Consider the following 23,904-nt stretch of genomic DNA (forward strand, 5'->3'; position numbering starts at 1 on the left):
CCAAATCTCCATTTTTGTCTCAAGCTAAATAAATAACTTTTTACTCCTTCACTGTCCTCTCATCCTTCACTTATCACAGCCAGTGCCTCCTGCCCCCCCCGCTCCCATTGTTTTCTCTCATTCCCATCATCACTGCATGACTAATTACCACTCTGCCTCACCTGCTTCAGACTAAACCAAACCGGGCCCACCTCCCTCACAGCCCAGTTTCTAATTTGACAGCTAACGTGACAGAGATTTACTCAGGAAGGTAGCATCTGTGGCCCTCTGGCTTGCTTCATGGCCCGCTACCATCCACACTGCCTGAGCCCAGCGCATGTGTAATGGTCCACGCCCGACACGCTCCAGCATAATCTCTATTCCCCCTCGCAGCCTAGCTGTTGCGGAGGAGTGGTGATAGCTGCTGGTGGTAGCGAGATGTGTGTTCAGGGGAAAATTGGTGCTTTGTGTATGTGTTTGCACAACGGGGCGCAGTCATTCCCCCACGCAACAGTAAAGAAATCTGTACTGCTGGTGCTGAGCGAGCACATTTCCTTGACATCAGCAGCAACTATCACCGGACTGAAGGATAGGATGCACGAGAAGCAGGAAGAGTCTATCTCATCTCTCTCAGATGTCCTTTCAGTGTTCAATCTTTGCTTTACTTTCAGTTCCTATTTGTGCTCTCTGCGCTATAAAATAAACACCAAACTAAAGCTATGCAGCACACTAAATAGGATTTCTACCTAAGAGGGTGAAACCTTCAAAATGCATTAAATCTGAGTGAGTGAGGATCCAGATGGGTGCAGCTCTGTACCTTCATGATGCCATTCCAGTTGTCGCCCGTGGAGACTTGAAATAAGGTAAGGAAGGCCATGCCAAAGTTCTCAAAAGTAGCGTGACGACTCATACCCTCACATGGGTAGTCTTCATTGCAAACTGAGGATGACAGTGAGGGAGTGGATGGAGCCAGCGAGTGAGTGAGTGAGTGAGTGAGTGAGAGAGCGAGAGAGAGAAAGTTATCAGGTCACAGATAAGAGAGAGGTGAGAGGGTAATAGAGAGAGAAAATGGTACAGAAAGGGCGCAGGGATAAGAAAAGAAGAGGAGACTTGTGAATATGAACACTCAACACTTAACATGTCATCGCTCCAAAAAAGCGCAGAAGCAAGTGCCTTTTCTGTCGCTAAGCTGCTTGGAAGAATTGTCCAAACAAGCCAACTCGGTGTAGACACAGTTTGTTGTCAAATAAGAGGCAACGTGACCAAACACTATTTATCTTTGAGCTTCTATATCCCAAGATAATCTTTGAAATGGCCTCAAGAAGAGCGACACTTGCTTTTGCCACTAATCCGCTCTCCTGCCAAGCTCCAATAGGAAGCGATGTTGCCACTGGCTGCAGCTGCAACACACAAGCGAGATGTGACAGTTTGGGAAGATATCGCCCAACTTCAATGTGGGTATTTTTGGGGACAGTGGTTATGTATCAGAATACTGGAGAGAGTGGGTTGATTCCCTATTGGCTGTCTGGCTGCAGGAGGGAGCTGATGAAAAAGAATTCAGGATATTATTTTCACAATAAAAGTGAAGCAACTCCTTGTGCTTATATGTGCACAAGATAGTGAGTGCACCTAAACTTTAACCCACATTTTTATTCATCTACATTGACACATGCTGATTTTTCATTGCACCCACCGCATAGTTATATGGTCTGTCCACTGTGGACAATATGGTCTTTGATTAGTTGGCATAATCCTTTCATCGTATTACAACATGTATATGATAAAAAAATTAATCCAACTAGTGGAGGAGCGTATGTGCATGACTACATATATGTTGCATATTAAGTTCCATGCCAGAAACATGATAATACGCAGTTCCTCAAAGGTTTTAAGATAAGCTTTGAGATCAAAGAGTAATCCATCCTATGCCAGAGGAAAATCTGTCCAAAACTAAAAAATCTTTGAAGAGATTCTTCTTAGGACAATTCCCTTTGAAGACCTGCCGGAAACTGAGAGTTATGGCTTAACAGAAGTCCCTTTTGTCCTGTATCCAGTTATGTTGGATAAATATTCATAAATTACTCAATATAACGACGTTCATATGTTGAGTCTCTGTAAAGAATTGTATTTAAATAAAAAAAGAAAACCAAAAATATCCAAGAAAAATTTGTTTCATGTGTCATAATCCTTTGTAGCATCACAAGTGGATTTCATGCACTCACCAAGTTCTCCAAAAAGCTCCACTCCTAAGGCGGCGTAGATGAAAAACAGCAGCATGAAGAGCAGGCCCAGGTTACCCACCTGCAACACACACACACACACAGACACACAAGAGGACAACCTCTTATTCTAGCACAAGACTAGTTCCTTTCTGAGTGGGTCACAGAGTTACTGTGTCTTTGCTTTTAAACTCTGCTATTAACAACAAGGAATATATGGTAATATATAATGTAATGTATAATGTGTGGATTAAAGTGGTCACACAGGACTCCAACCTGTTTGTACTGTGCTGCTCCCACATTATGCGGCTCTACAAACTATGGCATAACTCCCTCCCTCTGAGACTCTGATACAATGGAACCCCTGTTGTGAGTTTTTAAGTTTGGGGACATGGCTCGGTTCCACCACAAAACAGCCGTCTGTTAAAACAACTTAATGGCGATGATAATACTGCACGGTAAACAGCCGGGGCAAAATCTAATCCCATTCCAGGGAAACAGAACCTTGTCTCCTATTCACTGTCTTTAACACTCTGCTAACAGCACTGCTCCACTGGGAATGAGGATATGCACTGATAAGTAGTTACTATAAATACAATGTGTTCTACGGAGAGCTTCAGATCACTTCACCTCTCTATTCGGGGAAGCACATGTAGAGTTTTGTATACACTGTATATATCTATGTGAGAGATTACACACAACCCCACATATACACATATAAAGTTTATTAAATGATATTTTGCTGAGATACTTGTGGCTCTATTTGAAGGTGGGATTGGCAGGGCTATAAAGACGTCTTAACCTGACGCACCAGATGGTTTGTTACACAGAACATCTGGGAGGGTTTCATTGGAAACTGTTTGGAAACGGGCAGGTGCTGTTGATGAACCAACCGTCAATCACATGACGTAGTAGAAGACAGCTAAGGAAGAGACACAGCATGTCAGTAGACGTCTCTTTCTGTGTTTTTAAGGACAATCTGTGCTTAAACGTGCTTTCATAGCTCTCTGATTGCTGCCAGAAGTTGCTCCCTCGTAGGAGGCGGATTGGTCCGAGCCACTGTGGTTCAGCTACAACTGAAAAGCTTAAGCCTGGCAAGATGGATTCTTGAATTGAGCTTCTTCAACCTCTCAAGGTTAAAGATGCCTACTTGTACAGGAAAAATCACAGTAAAAAGGAGTTTGAAGGGAAAGCTCTCAGTAAGAAGGAGCCAAGTAAAAAAAAAGGGGGACTGTAATTTAATTTTGGATAAATGAAGCGCTTTTGTTTCTGTGTTGCCCTTCGTAAAACCTCACTGCAGTGATTACTGAGGAGGAACTGATGTCGGCATTTTAAGGCCGCTAAAGACTTTTCCATAAATGGACTAATATTATTCACCTGGTTAGTTTATATTCATACATTCATTAAAATATTAAAATGTACAAACAAAGCCCATTTCATGAAGGACAGCGTGATGAGTCTCTGCAGACTGGAGGTAATGGAGGTCAATGACAAACAATGGCGTGCTGTAATTGTTACAAATGTGACTGTTTTCGGGGATTAACTCAAATCTGTCTCTAAGTTTGTTCTGTCCTACATCTGTGCATCATAATGGCCCCAGTTTTACAGGGAGGTGGCAAATAGTGTATTCTATTCAAATTTATACAACAACTGTTCAGTTGGCTTTACTTATACTGTAAGATTTAATTCACAATTGAAGGTTTGATTTAATTTGGCAAGTGACCACCATTATCTTCTAAACTCTATACAGATTTCATGAGATACTGTACAGCCCTGATTGCCAAAGCCTACTCTGGAGGTTTCTAAGCTTTTCCCAGAGAAATATATAAAACAACTGGCTTGTCTTTAGTACCAACAGGATAGCTATTAGTGTTAGTGAATAGTGTGCTGTAGCCATCTTGCGTCAGTTAGGGAGAAGAGGATAATGGAGGATGCTTGTGGCTAAAATGACTTTGTCTTGCTGTGTTTTTGTAAAGACAAGCCATGAAAATGCACTTCTCTTAGTGTTTCAATGATCTATTAAGCTTACCCATCCGTTTAGTGTAAGTATATGGCTCTCTCATTACATCCCCATGTCCTGCTATGGCCTATTAGATATCTAAACTGCTTATGAAACTTGCAAAGCATCCTCATCAAGTTGAATCTTGTAAGTTATCATTCTAGCCGACATCTGCCCCTGCGAGGCCTGAAAGCACAATTCATACTCCTCGCCTTCTTAAACCTATATGCTTGTTCTTTTGTTCAGTTGTATCCTGAAGCCTTTGTTGAAATGTCAATACTGTCTCGATATCCTATGTGATGTAATGACGAAAAGTTGGCAGCTTGCCATTTCATTTTCACAGTGAAATAAGAGTGCAATATTGCCGCAGGTTAAATCTCTCGCCAGGTGTAACACTTTTGTTCTCACTCGTTCGGTACCTCAATGAGCGCACACACCCATACACACAGTCAGGAACCTCATGGAACTGTTTAATTAGCCCCAGTTTTAATTACCTCCCCTGATGCCCTTGGGATAGAGCAAAGGGCTCAGTGTTAATGAGGGGGGGGATCAATAGAAAAGAAAGACAAGGAATCTGTTCTTCCTCACCTCTGCCTGCCCTCCCTTCACCACACCACCTGTTTCCCTCTGTTTGCTTCATCTTACCTTTGATGGTCAATGGGTCAAACCGTGTGTGTGTGTGTGTGTGTGTGTCTAAGTGCTGTATGTCCATAAATAAGGCTGCACACCTGTTATGCACCAAACCTGTCTGCCAATAAAGCCATCTTTTGTTAAAGGATTTTTTTTAAAAACATTTTAGGAAACACACATATTTCTAAATAGACTGACACCACACTCATGTCTGTATGGAATATACTGAGGCTACATACAGTAGATGTTTGTGCAGATTGAACCCACACACCACAGAGCCACATATCAACACCTTCATCTAAATATTACATATACATAACTTTACATTTGTTTTGTTGTGTCCTATTTTATGTCTTATACATAAAATGATGCAGCAAAGTATAAAGAGAATACTTCCTGTTAGAAAGAACAGCAACCAGAGATGCATTCTGGGATTTTTCATTGTGTCAAATAACTCTCAGTGCACCGGAATGACAGTGACACTGGGACGGTGCGGAGACTGTCTGCCTCTGTGGACAGTTCACCACCAAATGAACTGCAGTCTGGTTTAAGAAGCCCCCGCTGTTTCTAGCACACTGTGGTCGCAGTGGGAGTCTGGGTACTCTCCATGGTACTGAAAGTGAAAATAAGCCAAAGTGTGTGTGTGCTTGTGTATGTGTGTGTGCGCGCATGTGTATGCATGTGTGTGTGCACGTGTGAGCGCCAGTCTACCAGTCTGTGGTATGAATGAGTCATCTCTTAGAACTGCCTACAGGCCAACAGAGGAAGGGAAGGGGAGGGGGGCTCGTACCCCCCTGACTATTGACTGAGATTGGCCAACACTCTCTCTCTGGGAGTGTGCAGTGTGTGTACATGAGGTAAAAAGTGTGTGTGTGTGTGTGTGCATCTGTGTGTGTGCATCTGTGTGTGTGTGTGTGTGTGTGTGTGTGTGTGTGTGTGTGTGTGTGTGTGTGTGCATACCTGAGGCAGGGCTTGGACCACTGTATCCAACAGGGCTCTCATTCCTGTCGCCATCTTCAGTAGCTTCAGCACTGTGTGTGTGTATGTGTGTGATAGTGATGGAGAGAGAGAGAGAGAAAGAAAGAGAGAAAGAGAGAGAGAAAGAAAGAGAGAGAGAGAGAGAGAGAGAGAGAGAGAGAGAGAGAGAGAGAGAGAGAGAGATTTTAAGTGTGGGCATTTAGGGGGAAATCCCTCAGGTTCAATTACAGACTAAATGAGAAACATTAAACTGTGGAAAGGTCAGTGCTTAATTTACACCCTGTGTATCACACACACTCACACATATATACGCATTTGTACATACATGTACACACACTTTAGCCATTAGCTGCTATGCTACATCATATTTTGACAGACAGTAAGACAAAAATCAATGTTTTATTTCACTGAAAGGAAGTGTGGTTGTAAAGGGTGTGTGTGTGCATGTGTATGCGTGTCACACACTAATGTGGCTAATGTACCTCGTGCAATCCTCAAAACTCTCATGATCCTGATGATAGTGGGGTTGATAGGCAGGGCAGCACTGATCTCAATCTCCTCCAAGGTGATGCCCATCACCGACAGAAGCACAATGGCCAAGTCCAACTGGTTCCACCTAGCACAAGCACACACATACAGGATACACACACTCGTATGATGGAGCAAGGCACACGGAGGAATTGACCAGCACGCGCATATTAGGCCTACACACGCACACACACACATAAAGCAAACGTACACACAAAAAATGATGAAAAGACGTAGTGACACTTACAAAGCTGTAGCCGTTCACATGTTGGCGTCGACTGTAAGTACTGCACTAAGGGTTGTTTGAAAAGTTCTCAGCCTCAGGAGGTATGCAGCTAATTATTAGTTACCTCTCAACAAGTTACTCTCATCCTCCTGCGACAGTGCCTCAGCCCCAAAAGCCCTTAATTAATCCATCATGTGTAGCAAAATGGTTGGCAGACAATTTCTCTCTAAGGCTTGAGGACAGATGAGAAACAGATGAAACCAAACCAGATAAGTATAGTTGGAATTCAGTGAGTTCGCAGCCACCATACTCCTTCTGTCCAGTTTTTCAAACTTCCCCACAGTCGTTTATCCTTTTTTACCTCATGCGGTTGCTTCAGGGGGGTCGCGCAGTCCTCATTTATCTGCTGATATTTTGGAAGATGGTCAACAAGTACATGTCTTTCGTGAAATCATCAAGGAGAGCTGGAAATTGCGCAGGTTTTTATGGGAATTGGAAAAATGAGGTGTCACATCTGATCTGGGATCACACAGAAAGGCACCCACAGTAAATATTTGGCACTGCCATTTTATTTGTCAGAATGCTTGCCAAACTCTGTGATTCAAAATGACAGTGACAGCAGTGTATCAATCACGGCCTGTGACTCACTATCACACCCACATGATCCTGTTTCCTTCTATTGTCAGGGCCTGAACGACTGAGGGACTACTCCTTTTTTTGTTGTTCCTGGCTACAAAAGGTTTTGTCAAGTCCCGTCCAAGGTTATGTTTTCTGTTTTCTTCATATTTGCTTTTTTACCTCCCTTCTTATTTTTACTTTTGCCTAATGGTGCATCCCATTCACCTTGGAAGTTGGAATTCAAAGCTGGGAAGGACGCAACATCCACAATTACATTACATAAGTTATGAGCTTGTCAGAAGAAGCAATCATTTTATTAGCTCTTGTTGTTGTTAGCACTGTGAGCTAATACCAGCCGCTAACAACACACTACATGATAGTTTGACCATAAAACAACACAACAACATGTCTACAGGTGTATATTGCACAGTACTGCCGGAACAACTAATTAAATGCCACAAAAAACTAAACTAAGTGGCTGATAAACCGTGTAATATGCCTTTTTTTTTTGCTGTTGACGGATGAAGCAGCCATCTTGGATTGTGAGCTCAGGCTCCTCGAAGTTTCCGAGTTGAAATTCCAACTTGAGGCAACGTTTCTGATGACGTAATCGACTTCATGGGAGCTTGGAAAATCTGACTTTCGGGTCCCAATGGAACAAACCGTTACCTTTTCAGTTGTTTCAGATTTACACTTCCTGCCATCATGTTTCCCTCTCTTGTGACTGTCGACCCTGCACCTGTGTCTCATTGTCTTTCCCTCCTAGCGTCAGGTGTGAGCTCCCTGTCTTCTGTGTCACTTTGTCTTCATTACCAGTATCAAGTGTCCTGGCATTTACTGTGTTTAGCCTGTGTGTATACTTACTTACACTTACTTCACTTATCAAGCCTTTTGCCTCACCCCTTGGATTTGTTTGCCACACCAGACTGACTTCCTGTGTACTGAGTTTATATATGAGAGACTCTGCCTCTGATTGCTGTTTCTTGCATCGTCCTCTGTGGTTTAAGATTGAGGACAGCAGCACAAACAGTAAGGCATCCTGTTCCTCAATCGCTTAAATGCATCAAAGCCACGGAGGCAATCTCAAGCATACAACACAGGGGCAAGTTACACATCTAAAGGTTGAATTAAATGAGTTGGGTAATTTTACAGCAAATGTAGTTCGGCTGGTGGAACACGTGGAAGTGTGTTTGTGTTACCTGCTACTCCAGTGGCCCAGTTGTAAAGCTGGACTGAGACTCAACCCGGATTATAAATCACACTATGCACAACGCCTGCTCATGGCTGTTGCTGACACTACATAAAAAGAGACAAAGTGCCAGCTGATAACTGTGTGATAAATTCTGTCTCTATCCGTCCATCTCTTTCTCTTTCTCCATTCATCACTCATTTGTCCGCTTCCTTTTTTGTCTTCCATCAGCCCAACTTTCCCTTTTATATTTTATCTTTCTCTTTCCTGTGTGTCTCTATTTCCCACCGCTCTAACCCTTTCTCTGTATCCCATCTCTCTCCTCTTTTGCTTCACCAACTAAAATAGGTCAATTACATTATAGTACCATCAGTGTATAATAAGACACTAAATCTGTTTCTGCCTTTAATTACTCACCACGTGTCCCTGAAAAGAATAAGACATCAGTCTCATCACCGCACACACGATGAGTGACAAATCAATTAATCTGAGCTCTGAATGAATTAATGTGGGAGTGAGTGTGGGAGTGAACCCACCGGTGATAAGGTGTGTTCCCTGCAGAGGTCACATAAAGGTCTTTACAGTAGGTTGGAGAAATGGGAAGTGCAGCATCACATGCATAGAACTAATAGACAATTAGGTTCTGTTGAGCAGAATAATGGAGTATTTAAATATTTTTTTTCTCTAATTAGATGGACATTAGTTCACTCAAATTAATACAATGAAAAACTCTCATTATGGAAGGACTGTCATATTGAGATGAAATTAAAGTTTTAATTAAATAACTGAGTTACTGTTAATATTAGCATTGTGGAAAAACTTGATGGAATAAGGGAGCCAAAGATTGATTGGTTGATGTCCAAAAAAAAAGAGAGAGAGAAAAAATACTATTATATATATATATGTATATATATATATATATATATATATATATATATATATATATATATATATATATATATATATATATATATATATATATATAACTATAAATAGTTGCAAACTAATACAGGACATTCCTGTTTATTCATTCATAACAGTGATGATGTGTGATAATTGTCATGAAATCAGTATCTGCACCACAGTGTGGCTTAGTCAACTTAACAACAGAACACATCAGAGCCAGCTGACATATTTAAACATATTTCATAATCCTCTATCACGTTAAAGCTGCTATTCGTTCTTCCATTTATAATGATCAAAGCAAAAGGCGGATTTGTTCAGCTATTACACTTTGAACTAAATAACTGTTATTGTGGCACTATTTATATTATATGTTAATTCAAGAGATTATCGCATGTGTCTAGAGCCATGTTAGACACTTTCATGTTTTTTTTCACATCAAATATGTGATAAGTGACTTAGCTGAATAGACAAAAACACTATTCAGCACTGTGACACTGTCATTCCCCGGGGAGTGAAATCTCCACTTTAAAAGATGATTGACAGTCACCATACCACTCTCCTTCAGGTACAGTACAGATCGGACCAGTCTATTTCAAAAAAGAAAAGAAAGGAGGAGCCAGTCTATGGTAAGCACAGAAGATGAACAAATCTACATGTGTACAAAGAGGGACGGATAAGTTGACAGATAGACTTAGATGCAGACAGAAGAGGAAACACTCTCATATACAACCACACATAAGGCACGAATATAAACTGTACCTTTCTTTGAAGAAGCGGCGAACGCCAAAGGCAATGAGTTTGAGTATGGATTCCAGCACAAAAGTGGAGGTAAAGAAATAGTTGCAGTACTTCAGGGCAAGATCCAGAGACTGGAAAGAAAGAGTAAAAAACATGTGTGTGTGTTTTTTTTGTGTGTGTCTGAAGCTGTAGAACTGAAATTGCTCCCATTGTTTGCAGAGTAAAATCAAGCACGCCAGAGGAAAAACAGAGCATCCTCCATTCACAGCACCATAGATACACACAGTACGTCCCCTGACAAACATATTTTTTAAGCTAAAGAACATTCGCCCAGTATTCAAATATTCCACAGGCAAGCATGTTTTAATTGTCTTAACATCAAGTCCACTGCAGAGACTGGAAATTACTTTGCTCACTGTTTCCTCTTTCCATCAATACAGTCGTAGCTTCTAGCAAGTGGGAGGCTGCCAAATGTCAGGAGCAACAGCTGACAAATACAACCAAGACCTGTGATATTTATCTGATGCTCGGTCAGTTTGAGAAAGCTTGCTCCATTTTAAAGGTCAGATGGGCATCTTATCTCAAGGATAATCACTTTTCTCTCCCTCACAAAAAAAACGCTATCAGGCTTTTGAACCTCTGTTCATCGCACAGGTGCTGACAGATATACGCGCTGGGAAGCTAACAGCACTCTGACAGCTGGCCGACGTCAAATCAGCCGTGCAATCACAGCTCTTTGTATGAACTGCAGCTATACTCACAACACACGCTACAGCTTCAGAGCCTGGATACAGTTTCAAGGTGGCAGACCAGTCAGTGTCTTTTTAAGATGCTGATTGATGTAGTGCAGAAAAACAACTACAAAATTGATAGAAGCTAGTAGTCTGCATAAAAAAACAAGTGTTAGTTTGTCCTCCTGAGAATTGAGCTTGTAGGAAAACGCAGATTTTTTTGTCCATATTTTGTGGAAAATGTGCTTTAGGCGAAGTGAGAGTAAAGCTAACGTAACTCCACATTTTTACATGAATGCGACAACAAGAACAAAACACGACTGGAGATGCGCCCCTGTGCAAACTTTTAAAGGCACATATTTGCACACACAGGTAATGTAAACATGTTCTTCTTACACGAGGTTGGTTGTAGTGCTCTAGGGACATGGTGATGACGTTGATGCAGATGATGAAGGTGATGATGAGGTCCAGGTAGTGGTTTGTGCACAGTGTGTGGATCATCAGGCGCATGTGACCGTAGCTGGAATAGTAGGGCAGCTTCTGGGCTTCTGTTGGTAGAAACACATGTTAAGTTTTTAAAAGGTCTGTCTCAGATGTGATAGCAAAAAAAAAAAAGAGTATAATGCGTCCTCTGCAGTGATTTAAAAATACTTCCTTAATGATATATGTTTAAATGCGTATGCTATTAGAATTTGTATTTACATAGATATTTATGTGAATGCTAAACAACGTGTTTGCAGAATCAGATGATTTCTATCATATGGTGGAGAGGTATTTTCCACAGAAGACTTGATCCACACTGAGCGCTTTGAAATGCAAAATTCATGAGCTTTGATCAAGCTGGTATTACTATCAACAGGAAATAAATCTTTTACTTTCTGGCTCTTTGTATGTAGCTTCAATGTGTCCTGTATTTTTTAGGCCATTAAGCTCCTTCCTGCATCTACTTTTTTTTTATCAGTCCCCTTGTTTCTATCCTCTGTCACTCTACTGCTGTCTCCTCCTCCTCCTCCTCTCTGTTTGTGGCCTCTCTCTTGTCAGTTCTCCCCCTTACTCCTCCTTTTCTTTTCCATGCGCCGCTGACGCTTCTCCTCTCGCCTCTTGGCCTCCTCCACCTCCTGGTGCTGGCGGCACTTGTGGAAGTTCTCCACCACCACACCGACAAACATGTTGAGGACGAAGAAGCTGACGATGAGAAGGAAGGAGATGAAATAGAGCAGCATCCACGGGTTGTTGTTGATCACCGGCTGGGATTGAGATGGCGTGTTTGTACGTGAAGTTGATTTTTGATATAAAACAACATGATGTGAGATGAGGAGGTGAGAAACAAATTGGAGATGAGAGAGAAGGAGAAAAAGGAGTTAGTCAGGGGAAAATGTAAGATTTCCTTTTTAGATGAGGAATAAAAGATGAATATTTTTTTGTTTATGAAGAACTATAGTTGCACAGCTTATATGTGGGTACCTGTTGGTCCACAGCCACAGCATCCAGGCCGTGATACATGATGTTAACCCAGCCATCTTTAGAGGCGAGAACAAACAGGGACATCAGAGCCTGGATAACAAAAGGTAGAGGACAGAAAGGAAAGATGGTATGTTTATTTTATGGATTAAAAAAAAATGGCAACACTTTATTTGACGCCTATCTCTATAACACATTATAACCATACTTATAATGAATTATAAGGCAGTTATAACACTGTAAAACTATAGTTATAAACATTCATAAATGATCATAATGCAGTTATAACACTGTAAAACTATAGTTATAAACATTCATAAATGATCATAATGCTTTATAACAATAATCATAACACACTATAAAGCATTTTATCATGACTTATAAGGTCAGGTATTATAATACGTTATAATTGTTAGTGACTTGCTGACAATGCCCACATCAATAATGCAGTATAAATATAGTTAGAATGTGTTATAATTGTTTTATAACAATAAGCATAGCACATCATAGAGCATTTTATAATTGCTTATAATGTCAAGTTTTATAATAGAGTTATAGTGCTCTATAATGTTTATGAGTGTTTATAATGATAGTTATAAACGTTCATAAGACAATTATAACACATTATAACTATATTTATAATGCATTATTGATGTAGCCATTGTCATCGAGTTACTAACAATTATAACGTATTACCTGATCTTGAAAGTCATGATAAAATGCTTTATAGTGTGTTATTATTGTTATAAGGAATTACGATAAATTATGAGTGTTTATAACTATAGTTATACGGTGCTATAACTGCATTATAACTCATTATAAGTATGGTTATAATGCGTTATAGAGATAGGCGTCAAATAAAGTGTTACCAAAAATGTAATTACTCTCTGTTTTGCATTCCTATAAGAAACCTCTTGCACATGTCAAGAAAACACAAGTGACACTTACCTGCCCCAGGTTGTCAAAGTTGTACTTATGGTGAACCCACTTGTAGTTGGCTTGCAGACAGTCAGACTTGTTGGTGATGTTTTTGACATCAGGGCCCAAGCAGTAGAAGAACTTGCCTTTAAAGAGCTGTCAGGAGAAGAACAGTCACACAGAGTTTTTGATGCAGTCCAGCTTACTCAGAAGAAGACAGATAAGTAAGCTTTCACAGAGGCGTCTGATGAGATGAAAGGATGCTCGAGTGAAATAATGAGCTGGTCAAAGATCCCAACAACTGAAAATGTTGCGCAGTGATGAAAGGAGTGGGGAGACAATGGGCGTTTACTTAAGAGAAAGAAATATAAAAATACATGAGCATATGTGCTTCAAAGTTGTTACGACTGAAGGGAAGGGAGAGGAACAGACTTGAAAAAAAATCATGCTAATGGGGAGAGTACGCAAATGGGTTATTTAAAAACACATCTGTGCAAATAATATGCGCTTCCTACCTGTACCCCAAGAATGCCAAATATGATGAAGAAAGCGCAGCAGATGAGGACAATGTTGCCGATGGGTTTGAGAGAAGTGATGAGCGTCTCCACCACCAGCTTCAGACCCGGAGCTCTGCTGATCACCCTGGAGAAAAGAGAGGAGCAAGAAAAAAAAACAAGTACATGAAGCAGCAGGAATGAAAACTGAAAAAGATAACGACTGCCAAGGGATTGCTTGTCTGCTTAACTCAACTTAAAGCTTATACCTGAGGGGGCGCAATGTTCTCAGTAGTCTGAGCACTCGAAGAACGCCCAGGATCTTGGCCCCTCCCGCCATGGACACGACGATGTCAATCAAAGACACAAAAACCAGGAAGCCATCCAGAATGTTCCAGCTGCTCCGGAGATAAGAATGTTCGCCCACGTACAGACCCATGGACACCACCTGAGGATGAGAGGGGGAAAAGCGGTGAAGCAGCATATTAGAGCATGGACTACACTTGTAGTTACAAGACATTAGTACACTGAGAGTGTCTCTACCAGCTCTGCAACATTGGGAAACAGTGAAAAGAACAATGTGCTGCACCGAAGGATATCAGAGTGAAACCAAAGGATGAGAGATGATGTGAAGGTAAAAAAAATAAAAAGCAATCAGCAGGTGTAGGACTAACACATTAAAAACATGTTCTCACCTGGCAGAAATAACAATGTGCCTGACAAGCAGACACACACACACACACACACAAACACACACACACACACACACACACACACACACACACACACACACACACACACACACACACACACACACACACACACACACACACACACACACACACACACACACACACACACACACACACACACACACACACACACACACACACACACATTTATTCAGATGTATGTACACACCTCTTCAAACAACACCTGCTTTGCCTAGAGAGCAGCCAGAGCGGATGGTGACTTTATCTGTCACACATACACTATTCACACACACACTCACATGACTAATTAGAAAAATTAAAAGAGACCACTCTCACACACACTGGCGCAACTGACACACACTCTGGCGCACACACACACATGCACAGGTACCAGTGTGTTTGATATCCAGGGCTACAGGAATAAAGCCCCAATGCCCCCTGCCTTCGCCTTGTAAAACAATTACTTGACATATAATGGTGCTTTACTCCTCTGTGAGTTCAACACAGGGAGGTGTATGCTGTGTAGACATTGCATTACACATGCACAGAGCTGGATTCAGTGTTTGGCTAAGCGGCAGCAGCAGCAGCAGCAGTGGGAGCACAGGGCCTGTGAAAAAAAAAAAAAAAAAAATCTGCCACTGACATTTGAGAATGTTTGCCAAGTGTCCGGCAAATCTTCAGAGGAAGTGTGTGTGTGGGTGTGGGTGGAGGGAGTGGGGGTGTTTGGCGTGCAAACATATCAAGATGGTTGACAGATCAGTGCCTGGAAAACATTTTAAGCCTAAATGCCAAATTGTAGACTGAATGTACAATAGTCCAAAACAAACACAAAAAGTGTAATCTTTGTGTTTGTGTTGAGAAATAGTACAGGAAACAGCATTTCTTATTATAGCAGCATACAACTACGGCCATTAGACCTTGAAGATGTATTTCGGAGCATGCTTCGCTGGGCTTGAAGCTGCTTCGTGAAATAACTCTCTGAAAAGTTGAGCATCGCTCCGACCCATCCCTGAGTCCCGCTGTGCCGTGCTTTTTATTTGGCCACATCTTGTACACAGCATCAAACCCGCTGGTGGAAACTCCTATAGAGAGATTGATGCTACACAATCAAGCGCACACCGACACAAATTATGCAGCCACACAAGGCCGAGACAGACAGAGACATGGAGGGAGACATGTACGGCTCGGCCAGGGGGCTGACAAGTCTGTGGCTCATTGACGGGCTGAGATTGGTTAATAATTGATTGTGGGAGTGCATAATTGATGGCCCACTTGTGCCAGAGCCTTTCGCAGAGCACACAGAGACAGTGGCAGAGGGAGGGAGGGAGGAAGGCAGGGAGGGAGAGCAAATAAAATAAAGGAAGGACCGAGACACAAGACAGGCCGAGAGCCTGAAAAGGGACTTGATGAGAACAGAGGGACCCTAAGGAAGTGGAAACACAGACTTTAAAAAAAGAAGCAGTCAACATCGGAGTGCTGAAGATAGACCACGTCCATAAGAGAGGACCAGCCACTAATTAATGACATTGGTTAATTGCTCTATTCTCCAAAGGAACATGGGAACTGCCATGAAAGAAGGGAAAGGGAAGGGAAGGGAAGGGGTCAAACCGTGGGAGGACTGAGGCAAAGTCAATTCAGCGATAGAGACGAACAGGAGGAGACAGACGGACAGAAAAAGATGCCTCTGTGCGCGGCCACAAACTCACAGGCAGATACAGAGACAGACAGGCTGTAAAACGTTACCTTGAGTGTCATCTCGCTCACAAAGATCGCAGTAAAGATGTAGTTGGAGATGGTTAGAAAGACTCTCTCCTGGACAGAAACAAACAGGAGGAGGGGGCAGAGAGAGGTTGGCAGTCAGGAAGAGGAGATGGGGGCAATTAGGGGCAGTAAAAGCTTACTTACTGCACCTTTTAGATAATAAAACTGAATTTATCCTCAGAGAATACAAGAGAGCTACCACACAGAAACTGCAGAGAGGAGCTGCAGCTTCTCACACACACACACACACACACACACATCAGATGGATTTACCAAGCTGCCCTGTAATATCTTGGGTCTCTCCAGAGCTACCGTGATGCAGTTGGAGAAGATGAAGGCCAGCACCACATAGTCAAACAGCTTATGAGCGATGATGGACTGACAGATCTGTCTGAACCTGGAACAAGAGGAGAGAGACGTGAGGAGGGGTTGGGGGACGGGGGACGCCACACTCTGTCCAAAACACAATTTAAAAACAAAGTCTCCTTCCATCCAATCAGAGCCGGAGCCAAGTTCCCTGACAGTGCACGGGAGCTCCCTCGAATCTTGGTGAGTAAATAGCCTCGTTCAGCCCCCTGTTTACATCACTCCTAATTCAAAACAAATTACATTAACAACACTCTCTGAAGCACTAGACTCCTGAGTACAGTGCTCTGCTGGGAAAACAGAAGAGAGAGATGAGAGAGAGAAACAAACAGAAAGCAAAAAGAGAGAGAGAGAGAGAGAGAGAGAGAGAGAGAGAGAGAGAGAGAGAGAGAGAGAGAGAGAGAGAGACAGGACATACAAATACTGAATATGCATTTCAAAACTTAGCATGTGACACTGTGTACTGCCAAAAAGCAATTAAATATCTTCGCCGCAGTGTTTATTGGAACGGATGAAAAGAAGCAGAATGAATCAACTGGGAGAGGGATCGAATTTATTCTAAACTATTTTGGAACACACATTGAGACATTTTAAATGCCTTTTATTTGAACACACGACTGTGTCTATTCGAACCTTTCCTCCGCAGATTGCGACACAACGTCACCAAATGTTAATGCCAGCTGTAATGAATGAGCAGCCTATGGTATTAAATTTACCCCCCAGCGCCACCGTTTCTTTTGTCCGACAGAAGGGGACAGGGTGGGAAATGTTGTTTTGTTATTTGCAAGGTGCGGCGATCAATACTCTAATGTAGTCTCTCTCTCTGTGGAAGCTTGGCAACCTGTCCCTTCCTATTGATGAGGTGGGGGAACAGAAATCTTTCCACCACCACATCCTTGATATTGCTTTGGTGAGATATGTCCTGCGGCCAGGTCATAATGTGTGTGTGCAAGAGAGAGAGAGAGACACTGTCCACATTTTGAGTCAAGGCACTTTTGATGCAGTCAATCACTCCAGCACTAAAAGCGCCGCGCTGCGATACAACGCATTAGATTAAAAAAGAAAAGAAAAAAAGAAAAAGCAGAGCCGGGGATAACGGTGACTCACTTGTTCTGTGGGGAGAAAAGGAAGATAGACCAATCCTCTCTGCTCTCGCACCAGTCGGGTCTATACGCCTCTAACATCTTCTGGATGCGGAAGCACAGGCTCTGCAGTGAAAACATACATCGGCACACGTCAAGCAGAGCCTGTAAAAAAGCATGGCACCGGCAGCAAACACTAAAAGACACACGGAGAAACTTCCTGTTTTCGACTCCCTGTCTGAATTATTTACGAAATTGCAACACTTCTATAGCAATAGCTGCGAGCATCTTCCAGCATTACCATCTGTATAGCTCTCTCCCCCGCTGTCTAAATAGTCCTTTCTAATTAACCTTGTTTCTCTCGCACACAGGCTTGTTTACAATGAAAACAATTGGACTCCCATGAGGCCCAGGTGATGGAGAGAGCAGGCTTTGCACAAAGTATTTGAGGATACTACACGAGAGAGCCGGAGATTACTGCATGTGTAAACTCTTCTACTTTAACACAAAAGCTAATGATTCGGTTATTGAGAATCACAAGGCTAGATTGTGCGTCTTTGTTCTTTTATTTTCCCCCCCGTTACACACAGTTTTACTTATGTTTATCTGTATCTCTGGAAGTAGACTGCGTGTCATAGGAAAGTAGTAGGATTACATAACCTTACTTCACTTACTCACCAGGCTTGTCCTAATGCTGTAACTGTTTAATTCCCTCCCTCCCACACACACACACACACACATACAGTAACAGAGTAACCTACATAGTCAATGTCGTCATCCAGGTCCTCCCTGTCCTTGCTGCGTGGGTTCACTTGAGGGAAGACGTCGGCCATCAGCTGGCTCTGGGGATTGGCCCCCCCTCCAGCCTGCTCAGTCTGTGGTCTAGGAGGGGGCTGGAGGAGCTGAGACAGGGGGGTCTTTCCATTACAGTCTTGGTGGACTCCTCCTAAGACGCCCAGACTGTCCAGTCCTCCACCTCCACCACCGATCACCACCCCTCCAGAGAAGCTCTTCTTCCTGTGGTGAGCGGCGTGGAGCGTCATGGGGGGCACCGGGTGAAGCGGCGGCGGCGGAGGGTGGGGGAGTCCGGGGACCTGCAGCAGGTGGGGCAGCTCTAGCGACAGAGCTCTGCGGTCCCTCCTGGGCACGAAGTGACCCGGGAGCATGGGATGGGGAAGGTGGAGCTGGGCGATGGGGGGAGGAGGGGTGACGACGGCAGGAGGGGAGAGAAGAGACTCCTCCTCGTCCGGGTGGACGTGCTGGAGGTGCCGGTGCGGGGACGAGGAGGCACGGGGGCCGCGGATACGGAGGCTTCCTCCAACCACCCCTCCCAGACTGCCCAGGCCGTAACCGTAGAAGGGCCTGGCGGAGGCGGGGTGGAAGGCCGGACTCGCGGAGGGAGAGGAGGAAGAGCAGGGGCGGCCGCTTCCCAGGCTGTTCCAGCTGGAACGACGAGCCCACAAGGCCTGAGGGTGGGGAGACACTGGACGTCCCCAGTTGTGGTAACCCCGACCTGGAAACTGAGTGAGACAGAGATGGAGATTTTATTCATGTCCTGTCATTCTGACTGATATCCTGTCTGGTTTACTAACAAATATCCCATGATAATGAAATGAAGAAGGATAAATGTAATCATCTGCTACTGATTATATAATACACGTGGCGCTTCTGTGAAAGGATCCCCTCCTTAAAGTTGCAGAAAATATTAGCATATCATTGTCCTTGAAATCAAAGGGACAAGGAAAATTGATTCAATGTCATTATGGTATCTATGAATGTAGTTATGACCTGACACATGATTTTCAGAGCCATAATATTCCTGTCTCTCTGTCAGCAGCGGGCCAGCCAGTCAACCAACAAGGAGCAAACAGCCCAGCAGCTATGTACTTTCCAGCCTCTCTCATTACAGTTATTTCCACTTACCACAGCCCTCTGCTCCAGGTTGGCCCTGCCAAGAGAAATAACACTGTTCTTCCTGGAGCCAAGAGCAAAGGTTAACCTCTCTCCTGGAAACAGACCAGCGGGCAGCGAGGAGAGGTCCAGGTGCCCATTTGGGGTCAGTGTGCAGATCTTTGGATCTGTAGGAAACAGGGAGTGGAGAGAGGGAGATATAAGAAAGGGGGAGAATTAAGATGGATGGATGGATGAAAGAACATCAGACAAGACTCTCTTTGTTTGCTCATTTTCTGGCGATGCTATTTTCCATCGAAGTACGCCATAAATGTCCTGAAACAACGTTAAGGGCTCAGACAGAGGAAGGTTTGATTTACACTAAATTGCCTCGCAGAAGCCGGAGAGGAGCTTGTAAAAAATGAAGAATTTCTGCCAGGGGTGTGTGTGTGTGTGTGTGTGACCATTCTTACACATATATTTTAGTTAGAACAGGCCTGAAGAAACAATACCAATTTCAAAGTTTCATTCAAGTAAACTGACATTTAAAAAGGGAGAGCTACGGTCAGACGCAATCAGAGGCCTCCCTAATGTGCTGCTAAATGCTGCTCTATACTGCACGATGCTTTGGCCGGGTTCTGATGAATTCACGTTTGTTATGCCCACAGGGAGAAGGAGGGGAGAGGAGTGGATGCACAAGTGGCGTCGGACATGCATCATTTAAACTTTGCTCTGGTTACATCTCAGACGGATGCTTAGAAATGTTTGTTATGGAAATCGTACAACGCCCTGCCCGGGGCGGAACGAAACAGCTGATAACTCTCCGTGACGCTGAAAGGTCAGGAGATCGGTTACACGGTGGCACCTCAGCCAATCAGATCGAAGTATTTACTAAGGTAATGGTGTGGGCTAATGGCAACTCCAGGGTAAAATTTAAAAGCATGCAATTTTCTTTTATAATGCAGTTGTAAAGTTTTAATTATTGTAATTGTCAAGTCATAAATATACATTAGTACACACTTGCCATGCCACAAACCACTTCTAGGGGTGAGGCGGTCATATAATTTCAGAGGTGAGAAAATCAATCTTTATCAGAGAGAACATGCTGTTAATGGCGTTTAATACCTGAGAGATGCAGGGAGTCTTTCTGTTTATCATTCTCCTCGAAATTACAGGAAGACCTGTCATCGTCTGAGTAAGAACGGTTTGCATCACCCTGTATTGGGGATAGTAAAAGAAAATTAATGGGGGAGAAAGAGAGCGAGAGAGCAAGAGAGAGAAGGACAGGGCGGGCATGGTAAGATATTAGAAGAGGGGAAGAAGCAAAATAAAAAAAAGAGTGAAAATCATAGAGAATCATCTCCTTAACATCAACCATACTGTATGATTTTGATCACATTTGATTTTGCTGATTTGCTGTTTGAAAAGTGTAAAAACTGTCCAGAGCTGCACAACATCTACAATGAATGACAATACATCAATCAGGAAATCAATCAGGAAATCAAACCAGGATTGTTACCCACGTCTTACCTCAGCTTGAAAACCCTCAACCAAGATGGCAACCAGTAAATTGAAGAGCACATAGTTTCCAAATGTCATTAGAGCCACAAAATAGAGCGCAGCAAAGGGCGATGTGGAGGCCATGCCGTTGTACAGAACCATGTTCCAGTCCTCCTGAGTCAGAATCTGCAGCACAAAGACACATACATATGATACAGACACACACAGATGTGGATAGAGGTATGATACTGTAAATGTGTACAGTCACAATCACATCTGTTCAGGCTGAGGTTGTTGAAAGTGAGCGCGTGGTTTAAATCTAATATTTGTACCTGAAAGACGGTGACGATGGCCCAGAGCAGGGAGTCAAAGTTCTTCCTGTCGGGCACCGTGTCTCCTGCCTCTGTTTTCAGACTGAACTTACAACCAAATATGTGCATCCCCAGGATACTGCAACACACACACACACACACACATACACTGTCACACATACACTGCCACATACACTGTCATTGAAAAACACAATGTGATTGTTTGTGTGACTGAATTGTGCACTGAAATGACTCGGGGGGCTTAAGTGTGTCAAGGGCTCTGAGTGAAGATTCACTGACAATATGCTCAAAGTTGAAATAAAAAAGAATTACTATTCATTTAGTAAAGCAGATGCAAACACAAAATTGCAAACACGGTGAGCTGTCAGAGATTGAAATACACAACAGATACACAACTATGGTCTAAACCTGCAACATACGTTTATACATTCAGATCTGACACATGTAAGGATGGACACATATACAAAAACATATCACCGTTACAATCCTTTATCATCCCTGTTTCATTTCAAAGTCTACTTTCTTTCACTCTGTTCTTCCATTAGCTGCCGTCACAACACTGTATACACAGTCAGTCTCATTCGTTCTCTCATTCATCACTGGCTTCTTCAGAGCAATTACAGAGAGGTTTTAAAAGTTAGAGTCTCACTGAGTGGCGCTGTACATTAACTGGCTACATGTACAAACCAAATGCCACTGGCTCAGGATGGCATTAGCTGACTAAAAGCTCTGAAGCCATCTGTCTGGCCAGTGGCCACACTTGTTTTCGATTGCTGTGCTGCGAGGTTTGGCCAGTGCAGGTAAACACACACACGAGGGGGGGGGTGATACAGTAGTATTATGCTGCTGCAGAACTCATTTACTGTGTAAAAATGATTTAACTTGGAACAATTAGGACAAATTATTCACATAACAATAATTGTGTTAATATCATCTAGAGAGGTGAATTTAGAAGGAAAACAGAGCAGTGACATGTGTGTTTGGGGGTTTATGTGTGTCTATCTGTGTGTGTTTGTGTGTGTCCTGGGGAATATTACCAAGAGGTGCGATTAGGCCGAATCATAATGTTTCTGAAAATTACCGTTTTCAGTATCCACATCGCAATGGTGCAATGTAAATGCTGCATTTCATATTGAATTGTTAAGTGGATAATTTTGAAAATTATTAGGACTCAACCTTTCCATTACTTAGATTTTACACTCGGCCTAGTGAAATGATTGGTATGATTGTGGGCTGAATTCATGTAAAGGAAAAGTGCTGCTAATGGAGCACTACCAACAATTTTTTTTACAGTTTTGAATTAAAGCAATATTACTGTGTAATAATTTCAAAATTAGTCTCTAGCTGTTAGTTTAAGAGTTACAGTTTATTGTTATCACTGCTCTTTGGCCCAAGGTCTGTCGGTCTTATTTTAATGGAATTTCAAATGTTGTGCAGGGACATGCACAGCTGACTGACAACTGAGGTGAGGTAGCTACTCGTAACCGTCATGGTGATGGTGGAGGTAATGCTGGAGAGGGAGGCAGGTCAAAAGAAAATCATTGATGCTATGGTTTGGGCAGAAATGGGGTAGATTATAATAATTGGAAGATAATCCTATTATTTTAAACACACTGTGCAGGCTTTAGGCTATGGCTGCCTGGACTGTGCTTAACTATTATATTTTCTGTGAGCATCCAAAACAAACTGTCTTTGGCTCACAGTGCATCCTGTACACCAGTGGTTCTGAAACTTTTTTACATCAAGGACCCCTAAACTGACACAAATTAGACTACGGACCCCCCCCTCATTGAACAAAATTTTGAAACAAACACCAGAAATACACAAATATTTGTTCTGAGACTGAATAACGCCACTTTTTTAGTCAATGTAAGTTCAAGTAGGGCCAATGGCTTGAATTTTTGGAAACATTATAGAGAAATTTCTGGAAAAAAATGAAATATTTCTAGAATTTTTTTTTGTAATTCTAGAAAAAAGTGGAAGTGGAAAAACTGTACACACACTCGCCTCTTCTCACATTCTTATTTACACTTGTCTTCCCCCCGACGGAATTTTTTTCTATTTCTTTTGTGTGTCGTATACAGTGTACAAGTGCACACCCCTCTGCCCCTGTGTTACCTGAAGATGAAGATGAAGAGCATGAGCAGCATGCAGAAAGTGGCCACGTTGTCCATCGTCTTCATCAGTACCACCAGCTGCCGCCTCAACGCAGGCATGAACCTCACCAGCTTAATGACCCTCAGCAGCCTGAAGGTCCTCAGCACTGACAGACCGCCGTCTGCCTGGCCGATTATCTCGCACACACTGGGGTGTGTCGGACACACGTGCACATGTGTGTATGACAGTGTGAAATGGAGAGGAAGTGAGGAATTAAGAGGATAAGGAGAAATGTAGAGGGGAAATATGTGTATTACCATAATGAAGGAATGTAGGGAGAGTTGAAAATAATACAACACAAAGGAGAGACCAGAAAAAAGAAGATTAGATAAGAGAACAGGTTAGTGTTTTGTACTTAACAACACTACTGCACATTTTCAAGATACAGAAAGCCTGTGACAATACATAATCCATACTGGTGTGATAAAGAATATTGCTGTATTTAACATAGTTTATCCCTGAGGTGCTGAATAGTTCCTATATTAAACA

General features: G+C 42.7%; 1 protein-coding gene across 1 annotated transcript in view; it reads right to left on the bottom strand.

Annotated features, from left to right (window-relative positions):
- Positions 1-23,904, bottom strand: part of LOC310989486 (voltage-dependent T-type calcium channel subunit alpha-1I-like) — a gene marked incomplete at both ends in the record, with an annotated part of 109,736 nt that overhangs the window by 15,354 nt on the left and 70,478 nt on the right. Inside the window, 20 exons of the mRNA XM_083976557.1 lie at positions 797-918; positions 2,202-2,280; positions 5,788-5,858; positions 6,288-6,421; positions 10,032-10,141; positions 11,138-11,289; positions 11,796-11,988; positions 12,206-12,295; positions 13,151-13,276; positions 13,636-13,762; positions 13,884-14,062; positions 16,071-16,139; positions 16,362-16,485; positions 17,562-17,662; positions 18,298-19,056; positions 19,460-19,614; positions 20,552-20,642; positions 20,957-21,112; positions 21,259-21,376; positions 23,377-23,562. Coding sequence (XP_083832683.1) covers positions 797-918; positions 2,202-2,280; positions 5,788-5,858; positions 6,288-6,421; positions 10,032-10,141; positions 11,138-11,289; positions 11,796-11,988; positions 12,206-12,295; positions 13,151-13,276; positions 13,636-13,762; positions 13,884-14,062; positions 16,071-16,139; positions 16,362-16,485; positions 17,562-17,662; positions 18,298-19,056; positions 19,460-19,614; positions 20,552-20,642; positions 20,957-21,112; positions 21,259-21,376; positions 23,377-23,562 — 3,142 coding nt within the window. The remainder of the gene's footprint in view (positions 1-796; positions 919-2,201; positions 2,281-5,787; positions 5,859-6,287; positions 6,422-10,031; positions 10,142-11,137; positions 11,290-11,795; positions 11,989-12,205; positions 12,296-13,150; positions 13,277-13,635; positions 13,763-13,883; positions 14,063-16,070; positions 16,140-16,361; positions 16,486-17,561; positions 17,663-18,297; positions 19,057-19,459; positions 19,615-20,551; positions 20,643-20,956; positions 21,113-21,258; positions 21,377-23,376; positions 23,563-23,904) is intronic.

This window comes from Trachurus trachurus (assembly GCF_905171665.1).
Source record: "Trachurus trachurus genome assembly, chromosome: 8".
Taxonomy (NCBI): domain Eukaryota; kingdom Metazoa; phylum Chordata; class Actinopteri; order Carangiformes; family Carangidae; genus Trachurus; species Trachurus trachurus.